Source organism: Solanum verrucosum, unplaced genomic scaffold (genome assembly GCF_900185275.1).
Source record: "Solanum verrucosum unplaced genomic scaffold, falcon-dt-bn FXZP01000252.1, whole genome shotgun sequence".
NCBI classification, from domain to species: Eukaryota; Viridiplantae; Streptophyta; class Magnoliopsida; order Solanales; family Solanaceae; genus Solanum; species Solanum verrucosum.
In genome coordinates, this window is record NW_026019988.1 from 865206 (window position 1) to 878098 (window position 12893).

General features: G+C 30.2%; 3 protein-coding genes across 3 annotated transcripts in view; 1 reads left to right on the forward strand and 2 right to left on the reverse strand.

The window, feature by feature from the left end:
- Positions 1-1077: 1077 nt before the first annotated feature.
- On the forward strand, positions 1078-3684 carry LOC125818692 (heat stress transcription factor B-3). Its single transcript, XM_049498203.1, has 2 exons — positions 1078-1779; positions 3007-3684. The coding sequence occupies exons 1-2, from the start codon at positions 1519-1521 to the stop codon at positions 3487-3489; spliced, it is 744 nt and encodes a 247-aa protein (XP_049354160.1). The 5' UTR covers positions 1078-1518; the 3' UTR covers positions 3490-3684.
- Positions 3685-6558: 2874 nt separating this feature from the next.
- On the reverse strand, positions 6559-9345 carry LOC125818832 (cation/H(+) antiporter 28). The gene is made up of 4 exons (XM_049498351.1): positions 9241-9345; positions 8064-9113; positions 7251-7844; positions 6559-7170 (listed from the first exon to the last, which is right to left on the reverse strand). Exons 1-4 carry the CDS (start codon positions 9343-9345, stop codon positions 6559-6561), a joined length of 2361 nt encoding a protein of 786 aa, XP_049354308.1.
- A 3013-nt stretch (positions 9346-12358) lies between these two features.
- LOC125818674 (ABC transporter A family member 1) overlaps positions 12359-12893 on the reverse strand; it is a 28875-nt gene continuing 28340 nt past the window's right edge. The window contains exon 40 of the mRNA XM_049498185.1: positions 12359-12833. Within this exon, the coding sequence (XP_049354142.1) occupies positions 12752-12833 (82 nt within the window). The 3' untranslated portion in view covers positions 12359-12751. The remainder of the gene's footprint in view (positions 12834-12893) is intronic.

Sequence of the window (12893 nt, forward strand, 5' to 3'; positions counted from 1 at the left end):
AGTGGGACCAAATTTTGAATAATTTTGTAAGTAACTACTTGTAGTTGTTTCTACATTATATACATATTGAATAAGTAACATGTTTATGCTCACACGTTTGTATAGTCAAAAAAAAAAAGTACACGTAGCAATGAGGTATTTTACACAAAGAATACAATATAATGATATATTATCCAAATTCAAACAAAGAGTTCAAGTCAAACAACTAAATAATTATATAGTAATAATTTAGGTCATATACAATGATATATCTATAATGCCTAAATAATTATTTTTTACGCTATCAATAATGAGAATTATTACTTTATTTTAGAGGCTACCTCGTATTTTAACTTGTTATTAAAAGTTTGTTGTTAACTTAATATGATTGATTTTGAAGATAAAAGTAATTAATTAAAGGAAGGGATTTATTTGAATATGTATGAAAATTATACTGTATAAATAAGGTAGAAGTAGTATTTTTCTTTTGTTCATATTAAACAATTAGCAACAGCATAATAACATATCCCGTGCAACAAATAGAATATGAATCTTATAATATAACCCGTGCATTGTGAAGGTCTATATATTTCCCAAAGGCCCTTTGTGCTCAGGTGCTTCAAATCGAAGTATTTATGAAAAAGGAAAACAACAATAAAGAAAATATGTCAATTAATAAGAAAAACATAGTACATATTACATTCAAAAGAACAGTAAAATAATGTTATAATTAAAATACAATAGACAATAAATGATAACAAATTAAATATCAAAAGTAAGAAACTATATGTTTAAAACTAATATATACTAGCTACAACATAGACAATTAACTTTTTTTTCGATAATTATCCAAGAAATGAAGAAAATCTTATAGAAAACAATTCCCCCTTATTGAATTCTACGCGACACAAATTCATATTTAAAAGACGAATATGTTCACATCTTATGGATTCTTTACAAAGTCAACTAGTTCAATTAGAAATCTCATCAATCCCACCACAATCACAAATTCTCTTTATTATATATATATATATATATATATATATATATATATATATATATGACTTTCTCATTCTACTACTACTATATAAGATGTAAGCACAATACAAAAGTTTCATTCTTTTGACAAAAAAAAAAAAATTCAAAAGAAGAAAAAAAGTTATCTTTGCATTTCTCATGAACTTCGGAGTCGTGTTAGGTTTCTATTGTTGGGGTTGGGAGTTCTTAACTGCCCTTCTTCTTTTCTCCACTCTTTCTTCTATCTAACAAAATAATTTTAATAACTTTTTTTTTTTCAAAAATCCCAAAAAGGGGTTGATCATTTTGTGTTTCTCTACTCATTTCACCAATTTTCTTGAAAAAAAAAAATACAAAAAGGTTCATTTTTTTGTGTTTAATTTCTTGTTTTAACAATTTTCTAGGTTTTCAAAAACTCCAACAACAAAATAAACAAAAAGGGGTTGTTTATTTTGTGTTTCTCTACTCATTTTACAAATTTTCTTGAAAAAAAAAAAATTTCCTTTTTTTTGGTTTTTTGTTATGGAGGTATTAGAAGAAGTTCAAGTAAGTGATGAAAAGAGTTTGTTAGAGTATGTTGTGATGAAGAAGTCATCACCATCACCATTTTTGTTGAAAACCTACATGTTGGTGGAAGATCCGGCGACGGACGACGTCGTTTCTTGGAATTCCGATGGATCGGCGTTTGTTGTATGGCAGCCGGCGGAATTTGCAAGGGATTTGTTACCTACACTCTTCAAACATAGCAACTTTTCAAGCTTTGTCCGGCAGCTCAATACCTATGTAAGTCTTCAATATATTCGCCTTGAATATTTACATCAAATCAATGAATATAACGTAAATGTTTAAACCCTTTTAGAACATATAATATTAGGATAACACATTTTTTCCGATAAAAATGTTATCTGCGTTTTGTGTTTGCATCAGATCAATAAATATAACTCAAATGTTTAAACTTTTTTTTAGAACATGTATTAAGAAAAAACACGATTTTCTCCGATGAAAGTCCATTGGAAATGTGCTCGTCGGAAACTATTTCGATGATATATAATTATATATATAGTTGCCGACAAAAATATCCATTGAAAAAACCGTGTTTCTAATACAACAAACACGTGTTGAATTAATTTCTTATTTTTGTCGAAAAATTATTCACCACAAAAAAAAATTCCTTAAGAAAATATGAGTTAAATCGTTTTCTCATTTTAATTTGTGATTTATTAAAAACTAATTTTATTTTATTTTAAAAATCGAATTTATTTTCCTCCCCTCAACAAAAATGGTTATTTTTTAAAATTAAATACATAGAAATTAAATTATTAATCGATATATATTTGATAATGAAAGTGTATTTAATTAACTAGTCATTGTAATAATCACGTGTAGCTTGAGTAGTTTAATTCTTTTGATTATATAATAAAATTTAATTGTTGGTATCTTAAAGTAAATTTTTTTTAAAGAAAACAACTTAATTCTTGTTATTTGTAAAACAAAATTAAGATCACAAAGGATCTTTTGTGGGCTCAACTAATAGAACTACGTATCATGATTTTGGAGTTGACATCAAAATAATGATTATATTATTGACATAAATCATACTAGCTTAGAGCTTAGGTTAATAATAACAATTATAGGCTGTCAAAATAAGATGCATGTATTGCTAATAATTGTCAAAAGTACTCACAAAATAGTTAATCACTTTGGATTAAGTTTGTCTTATTTGTACACTTTTGAATTAGCATGCGTAATAATAGTGTTTTTACTATTTATTAACCTTTTTAATTGCTCATGTTTCTTCACTAATAAAGTGGAAAAGGTAGTGGAGATTAAAAATGTGCACTATTTTTCATGGATTATTTAAGAAGCTTCTTATCTTTTGAGGCAATTATTATTTAAGTTCGAGACGAATAATTACATACAATATGATTTTCATTTTTTGAATCGAATGTTTATTTTTCATATGATTCTTGAAATTTATTCTAATTATCCATTTTGCATAAATAACATTAGGGTTTTCGTAAAATTACGACAAGTCGATGGGAGTTCAACAACGATAAGTTCAAAAAGGGCGAAAAGAATTTACTCCGTGAAATTCGTCGAAGAAAAGCATGGACAAATAGGCAACAACCAAACAACAATGGTGGACAAAGCCAAGATGCGAATAGTAACAACAAGAAAGATAATATTACAGAAGAAGATCAAAGATCATCATCAACTTCATCATCATCTGAATATATAAATCTTGTCGATGAGAATAAAAGGTTGAAAATGGAAAATGGAGTCCTTAGCTCTGAGCTTTCACTCATGAAAAACAAGTGCAAAGAATTGATGAATATTGTTACAATATTTGCTAAAAATCCAGAGAAAGAAGAAGAAAAAAAGCCAATGTTATTTGGAGTAAGATTAGAAGTTAAAGAAGAAATGGAGAGGAAGAGAAAAAGAGTTGAACTTAATGAAATAGCTAGTGTTTTTCTCTCTCAAGTATGCAAATAAAGTAGAAATTTAGAGAGAAAAATAATCAAGTGGTTAATTAATAATATATGTAATAGTTGTACTATATATGTTATTTTGTATTATTTCATGCAAAATTAATAGTATTAATCAGCATGTAGTGACTACTAATTAAGTGGAGATATATACCTAAGTTGTATAAGTTTTGCAAGTGTTATTTTCATGTGAAATGTTAATAAAAAATTTCAATTAATCATTTGCTTTTCTAAACTATGCCAAAAGTTAATTTGCTTTATTAAGCTTTCTAGCCATAGTTAGCATATATATATATATATATATATATATTTCAGTTGTTAGAAATGTTACAATGATATATCGATCAGTGTCGGGGTACAATTTTGCAAAGAGTGGCCAAAGCTTGAATATGTATGAAAAGTAATACTCGATTTATATATACAATATAATTTTTTAACGAAGAGAGTTCAAATAATCACCCTTCACTTGTCGTAGCTTCGTCTCTGATTTTAAATAATTTATATTTCGATATATTCCCTCGATTTACTTTTGCTTGTTCATTATACTATTAATATTCAATTTTATTTGTTTAATTTAAAAAATCAAAAAATAATTAACTATTTTATATCTATTTTATTTTTATTATTAAATATGGATGGAGTAACATCAAAATAACGCGGCATGAAATTATGGAAATATAGAGATGGTCAAAATCTTAGAGATTTTATATTCTGTAATTGATTAGAGATTCAAAATTCAACTTTTATGTGGGACATGAAAAAGAAGAAAATGACAAAACAGTGTTCAATGAACTTGAAATACATAACAAAAATAGGATTTTGTCTTCAATATAAACCACTAATATTTTAAAAATAAAAACATTTATTGTGATGTAATAAATTAAAGTTGCCTTCAAAAAGAAGACTTGACTATTTTGATCCTACCAAAAAGAAGAAAAAGGTGATTTATAGACGAAATATAAGATAAAATTTTGAAGAATTTGAAAGTCATGATAAGAATTCTCAAAGCTTGACTAAATATTAAAATTATTGGCAGAGTCGGAATTTAAAGTTTATAAATTTTAACTTGTTATTAAATTCATAACTTGTTTAATTAGTCATTGTTTTCAATATTAAACATACACATATATTTTTGATGAACTTTAATACAAATTTTAAGCAAAAATTATTATATTCATTCGAAGTTATACCTAATATTATAGCTCCACCAAATCATAATGATCTCTCAAATCATAACAAAATGATTTTACTTTTTTCTATAAGGATGACAACACATTTGTGCGAAAGACGTTTTTTTCTCTTCCCTCTCCCCTCTGTTCCAAAGGCCAAGAGAGAAACTGCATTTCATATATCATTTTTTTGCGAGTTTCATAGCTGAACTATTTGGTGCTTGTTTTTCATACTTGAGCTATCACAAACTATATTTATCAAAACTATTTGAAGTTGACTAGACCAAGTGTTTGAATTTTACAATCGCTAAAAAGCGCATGGCACCTTAATTTGCCCATAAAATTCTATCCACGTGACAACTGACTCATTAATTTTGAGGTGCGTTTTGATAAATAGTTAATAATAGTTGGTTATCAATAATATTATTAGTAACTAGTAAAATTATCCGCGCGAATTTGATTTCACAAAATATATAAAATAATACTTAAAACCTATCAGTCATTAAAACTAAAACACTATGTTGTCTTACATACAAGATTATGTAGTAACTAACATTAATAATATAAAGGAAAATGATAATTATAACATCTTATCATTTATCCTTCAATCAATCATCTTTAATTTGATTTTATAATTTATCCTTTTGCCCCCAGAAAGTGTTACTATTTGATAGTTTTGGGAAATTAGATGAACATCAACATGAGATATAAAATTTTCTAATAAATAAATAATCTTCATCTGTATTAACAAATACTTATAACAATAACTTGACAGAAACATAAACAACAAAGTTTAAACATGTACTCAAAAACAACAATTAATATTATAAGCATAAATTAATGTCTGTAAAAAATATACCAGGATCTATAACAATAGAATGAAACAGAAATGAAAAAATTGAGCCCATTGAATGCACAATGTATCCTTAAGGAAATTTTTCCCCTCTAGTAACTGAGGTTTAAAGGAATAGATCATCTCAGGATGGAATGATTCTATTCACAAGTGTATTGATACAAAAACAATGGTGTTAGTGAGCTACTCAACAGGAGCAAAGTACACGAATATTTAATTGTGTCAAAGAAGAAGAAGAAGTTCAGAATTTTTGTTGTTTTAAAGTGAGAGGAAATCCCTCTATTTATAGACAAAAAGGGTAGTGTGAACAAATGCTTATTGTGCCTTATCGGGATTGTCACAACTCTTTGGAAAAGTTACAACCTTTCAGAAAGGTTACAACCTTTCAGAAAGGTCACAATCTTTCATAAAAGTCACAATTTTTCATAAAAGTCGCAACTGTTCATAAAAGTCGCAATTGTTCATAAAAGTCACAATTTTTCATAAAAATTACATCTTTTCATGAAAGGGAAAGGGTATTTTTGAAAATAAATAAATTTAAATGGAAATTTTTGCTTGTGGTGGCGCCACGTAGGCAGACCTAGGGTTCTTTTTTATATAAATATATGATTCTTCTACTATCGTATTCTTCGATTTTACTATTATATATGTTGTTTACTTTACTTTGTTTATCATACTATTTATGTTTGCTATTGTTCTTTTCAAAGTCCATCTTGTTGCAACAGGAATGAACAAAAACAAATAAATTTTGGCTAATGCATGTGATAAAGATACCAATTAATTTCCATTATTTTATATATATTTCACTTGAGCCGAGGGTCTATATATCAGAAACAACATCTCTACCTTCACAAGGTAGAGGTAAGATTGTGTATACACCACCGTCTCCAGTCCCCACTCATCGGATGTGTATGTTATTATAGTTTAGGTAGAAAACTCGCAAAAGTGAACTAGTGATAGTTCAGATGTGTTTTCGACCATTATCTGTCGTTGAAATTGAAGAAATTGACTAGTACTAGTATGTTATAATAACTTGAATTTATATATAAACATGTTACATGATTGAGAATTCATCATGAAGTCCATCTAATTCTCCTTTAAGACTATGTTGTTGAATGATCAAAACAGATGCAGTTACTGAGAAATCAGAAGCTGAAAGAATATCACCAATAGGACCTAACTCAGGACATTCTTCCCAATCACTCATCCCTACTGTTAACACTGAATTAACCCGCCCTCCCCGTCCCACAATAAACAAACCATATTGCCCTTCTAACGACCTTAACGTCGAAAATGTCTGTCCAGAATTTATGAGATATTTCTCAATGTAAGCAACGCGTCCACCAGCAACATGTTTGTCGTAAAACTCAGCAAAACACTCATCATCTATCTTCATTTCTTCTAAATGTTCACTAGTATTAACTTTTGCTTTACTAATTCTTGATGATACACTATCTCCCGCGGCTTCTAACAAGAATCTAATTACAGTTAACTTTACTCCAGGATGTCGTGCTACACGTCCTGCATACACAAGTGCTTCTCTGTCATCCTTTCCACCGATGAATATCACTGCTGCATTGAGGGAAATGGATGATCTCGCGATCACTGTTTTACCAAGTCCTCTGTCTACTAGTATCCCTACCGAACAAGGTGCATTTCGAAGAACCTGAGATAGATCATACATAGTACAAGTTACAAAATGGTCCACTACAGAATGTACTAAAATGAGAATTTTGCTTGACATACCTTACGATTGATATGACGAAAGCCTGTATGACCGACCTGAAGTCGTCCATCTTCCTCTTGATTCTTATGAAAAGGAAGTATAACAAGATGTACCATCAGGTCCTCAGCAAGGATACTTATGTCTTGATGCATGTTATTGATGGTAGAAAGTGCCATCATTCGTCGTAAGCTAACACCTTGACAGTTCTCGTTTAAATAAGCGTTGACATCTTGAGTGATTTTCTCTCTCATTTCAACTACCGTAGGGTCAGTCACAGTTACAGCATCAATCCCCTCACCTTGAGTTATCAATGTTGCTGCAATTTTATCTGTTAAATCGATCATATCAGTTAAGTAGACCATTATCCCTGGATTTACTGGCCCTCGCGAAATTTCCATGAAGTTTATTGCTGAGTAAACATCTTGAGGACTGCGAATGCAGAGCAATATTCGAAGCTCATTCACCGGATTGACACATTGTAATGCCATTTTCTGTGTTGGTGAACGTCTCCTTGCACGTTCAATAATTTTTGCCACGACTACCGGGGTGTATATTATGGTTAGAAACGTTACAAACACCAACGCGATACTTGTTGACATACTTATGACATTCATCTGCATCCACAAATCGTAAATCAAATCACACGAACAAACAAAAACAATCACCATCATAAAGGAGAAAACTAAAGAAACAGACATAATACATAACACAGGCACTCAAACTTGACCTCAACTAACAAACAAACACTACCTTACCTTTGTCTCAACTAACACAGTGCAGACAAGTTGAGTTGTCTTGATCTGTGTATACTCAAAGTTGGAGTGTTTACTTACCTGCTGAGGCCAAGTTTGAGTGTTTATACTTATTCTAGGATGAGCGAGACATACCCGATATGCATTAATAGCCAAGTAGACTTGAAAATGACCCTTGATATTGAGTAACAATCCAGTAGCAACTGATTCAGGCCAGTGAAATCCAAGCATCAATCCAGAAACAACAGAACCAACAACTTTACCACTTGTTGCAATTATAAATGGAATAATAATTTTACCCCATGAAGCAATTTTACCAGCCTCAAATTCAGAAAGTTTAGCCTCAGTTCCAACCCAAAAGAAAAACAATGGATAAAAAATTGTCCTAAAAATATAATTCACTTTCCCAATCATCATTTTTGATATTCTTCCTTCTCTTGGCATAAACAAACCAACCAAAAATGCACTCAAAACTTTGCTATAACCAACAACTGGTGACATACTACATATTAAGATTATAAATGCTAATGCCACAACTAAATGTGATCCTTTCATAGGTTTCCCTTCTGGATTTTCATTATTCACCCATTTCATAACAGATGGTACTACTTTCGATGCTAACAGCGTCTGAAACACCAAAATCGCCATCATCTTCAACATCATTATCACACTACGATTCTGAAAGTTCTTATCAGGATCGAATATGAGAAATCCAATAGCAATCAACAAGATCGATACAACATCAGAGTGTATCCCCGCATCAACAATAAATCTACCAATGTCTGATTTACCAATCTTCAGATCAGTTATCAATCGAGTTAACAGAGGTGAATCTGTTCCAGCTAGAACAATCGCGAGGCATGAACTGAACACAGCATTTGATTGTTTAGATATATTGAGAAGTGGAGTGATCAGACATGCTAAAACAAAAGTTGTAAGTACCCCTGAATACGCGACTTTCGCCTCTGGTAAAGTTAATTGGAGGAATATATTTGGATCAATCTCTAATCCAACAACAAACATGTGACACACCATAATAGCATCCACAATGTAATTCAATGTCTGTTGAACTTCACTATCGTTTAAGAACCTTGAACGAACGAATTCAAGATTGCTAAGTAGCAATCCCACCTGTATGTATATGCATCATCATGTATATCTATTAGAACTAACTTCTGTTAGTAAAACAAGGACGTCTCAATAAAATTAGTGACCTAAAGCCAAATTATAATAAGAGGCCTAATATTACTACACTTACAATGGATTCTGCAATGATACGAGGCTGGGAGATAGGACGAAGGAGGAGATGGACACAGTTACATAAGAACATGGCGAAGAAGAAACCTAAGAGGTAAATAGACATTGATGCGATTCTTATGGTAATTTGATTTCGACATTCTACTTTCGTATCGTTCTGTTTCAAGAAATCCATTTTTTTTTCTTCACATCAATTAGCAGAAAGAGAAAAATGAATGAAATGAATCCATTGTTATTTGGAATTAATTCCTCAAGAAATGGGGATCCTTTTACTCTTGCTCATATGTCTCCTACTAACTAGCTAATAATATTATTATTCGACGTGTTATAAAGAAATTTGACTGTATAACTACATGTTTAGTTTGTGTAGTAAAAAATATTTCTTCTTTTATTAACTTATGCCTAATCAATACCGTCATATAAAATGTAACAAATGATATATTTTTTTTATTTTCGGAGTTGAACCTTCATTTTGAATATAAGAAAGGTAGCTTGAGGAGATTTTTAACTTAATTGACTCCATTTGTCTATGAGGATGTCACAAGGACTCAAAAATAATATTTTTTCTTTCATAGCGATGGCATATCGAGTCTCGATCAGTGACTGCATCTCGAGTAATATTGAGTATCCACTAACGCTCGCAACATATATCAAACTAGTTATGGATAGCTTGTGTTGTGCATGGGTTCAATAACATTAATTTTTTATATCTATAATTTATTTAAGTGTAAGTACAATTTTTTACTTAGTTATAAAATGTAAAAATACTTTATCAATAATAATGAAATGTAGGAAAAATAATTAATTATGCTTTAGTATTCCCCATTTAAGGCCCTAATTTATTTCAAATATTTTTCATTTTACTATATGAAGTTTGAGTTGTGTTTAGTTATACTTTTTACAATATGTGGAATAATATTCATCTTTGAATGTACTACTATTTTAAAATGAGTTTAAATAAGTTATAAGTTGTTTTTCGAACTTGATATATAACTTTGAATTAAATTTCAAATTTTCATGATCAAACACTGATTTTCAAATAAAGCAAAATTTTATTCTGAAAACAGTAGTACATTCAAAGTAAAAGGAAATGAGCGGCCGCACAAGCAACTTTTTGTCTTTTTCATGTTAACAAACCGAACACACTGAACACACAGTTGCTACAACAAAATTTCCTTTGAATTTTTGGGTAAATCTTACCATTGAAAAGTAGAAGAAAGCTGTCAAATATTCCCCAGTTCACTCAAAAATATTTTGTTACTTTACTTCTCACTTTTAGCATAAGAAAAGAAAAAACTTTTTTTTTCTCTTTCCATGTTTTACTCTCAACATTAATTACTTATTCCCCAAATTTTTCAAGACCTAATATTATATATTATATCAATTAATATGAATATCATGATAAAACACTCATACACCTCCCTTGCTTAGAATCATTCACTTTTATTAGATAATTAGTTGGTGTTTGGATTGACTTATTCTAGTGACTTTTAGGGGTTGTTTGGTTGGAAACTAGTTATTCCAGGATTAATTATCTTGGGATTAGTTATCCTGGAATAACTTATCCCATCACTATTGGGTGAGATAAGTTATCCCAAACAAGACAACATAATTTTATCCCAAGACTAACTTCTTATTCCAGGACTATTTATTTTTATCCCTCAACCAAACGACCCCTTAACTTTAAAGCGCTTTTTTAATTTTGAAAGTGTTTGGTAACTCAAAAAATGGTTTAAGCACTTTCTTTAGGCTGAAAAAGTACCAAAAAAGCCAAAAACTAAAAGTTAGATATTCCTAACTTATGACTTTTCGGGGTCGTTTGGTTTGAATATGAGTTATAATGGGATAAGTTATGTTGGGATAATTTATGTTGGATTAGTTATGATGAGATAAGTTGTCCTGGAATTATTTCTTATTGAGTGTTTGGTTTGTTGTATTCAAAATAATATATATTGATAAAATTTAAGAACAAGTTGTTTGTTTACAAAATTACCCTTCACTTTATTTAAACTTTTAAAATTTTTCTTTGTGAGCTTTAGTTATTCATTTTTTAAAATAAATCTTTTATTTTATTTAATTTAAATATTTTTGTTTATGTATTCCCATGATAAGTACCATGTGTATTTAAAAATATAACTTTTTTCTTATTTAGCTTAAAAATAGAACTTCCCTTTTCAGTTTATTAAAGAGAAGAAAATGTATGAGAAATCAAAATAAAATAAACAAAGAATTAGTTCATAAATAAAAATTATATTTATATAGTATAATTTTTTAATAGAAAAATATGTATAATTATCATAAAAATAAGGAGTAGTAAATATTATTATACATGGTATTAAAAAAATGTATATATATATATATATACATAGATGTGAAAAATGATGTATAAAAAAGATTTAAAGGGATATATTTGTCATTTACCTATTTTATCCCGGGATAAGTTATCCCAGAATTACTATACCACCCAATATGAGGGATAACTTATCCCGGCACTAATTCATAATCCTTAGATAATTTATCTCAAGCTTTGCAACCAAACAACGAAATAAAGGGTACTTAAAATTTATCCTGAGATTAACTCCCCCTTATCCATCACACCAAATGACCCCTTAGCTTTTAACTTATAAGTCACTTAAAAAGCCAATCCGAACACCCTAAATGAAAATAAATAACCTAACATTTTTCACATACGCTAGGATATAGCGTATTTGGGTACTCCATTGATCGCTAAACCACACATTTATGTGCATGAAAGAGGGGCACTTTAAAGACTTCCAAATTTTCTAAGATTCTTTTTGGGTAATACCTAGTAGCCGGGGCGGAGCTATAGGCGTAAGAGAGTTCATCCAAACTCTTCGTACATTATATATATAAGATCAAAATTATTTTTAAGTACTTAGAGGAGATATTGAATCCCCTTGGCTTCTTCATGTATTTACTTTTTTGTACTTCAAATTTCTTTGGTAAAAATCCCAACTCCGCCACTTAAGAAAAGGTGGCACACACAAATCACAATGGACATACCACTAGCTAGCTTACTAGAGAAAGTGCCCAAAAATTAAAACACAATTGAAGCAAAGGGAAGTAACAACATAGCCAACGTAATCCCACAAGAGGAGTCTGAAAAGGGTAGGATCTATGTAAACCCTACCCGTAGCTTTATGGGGCAAAGAGACTATTTTCGATAGACTCTTAGCTCAAAAGAATTGAAGCAAAGGGAAGTAATCGGGAAAAAAATAAATCATTCTCCATCCCAGATACTCATGCTGCTGCACTTGAATACAGTAACATGATCTGAAGATGCTACATTTTAAATTGTGTTAAGGTAAAATGTGATCATCTTTACTGTACAGCGCGAAAGAACCATTACATATAGGGAATCACCGGAAGAACTCATTGAGGCCATCGATAGTACTGAACGAAAATGTCGATCTCTCAGAAAAAGTAGACCCTCTTCGAACTGGGAAAAAAACGAAGAGGGGAACAATGCTGTTGGATGTGGTAAGGAAGATTCACGAGCTTGCTGCTAAATGATTGAATATCGATTCAAGTGTTGATTGACTGACGTTATACTCTGATATCCCAAGCTGGTTTCTGTCGATTTTAAAAGTTTGCAACTTGATCAGCATTGAGAACATAAGAACGTACCTCGTA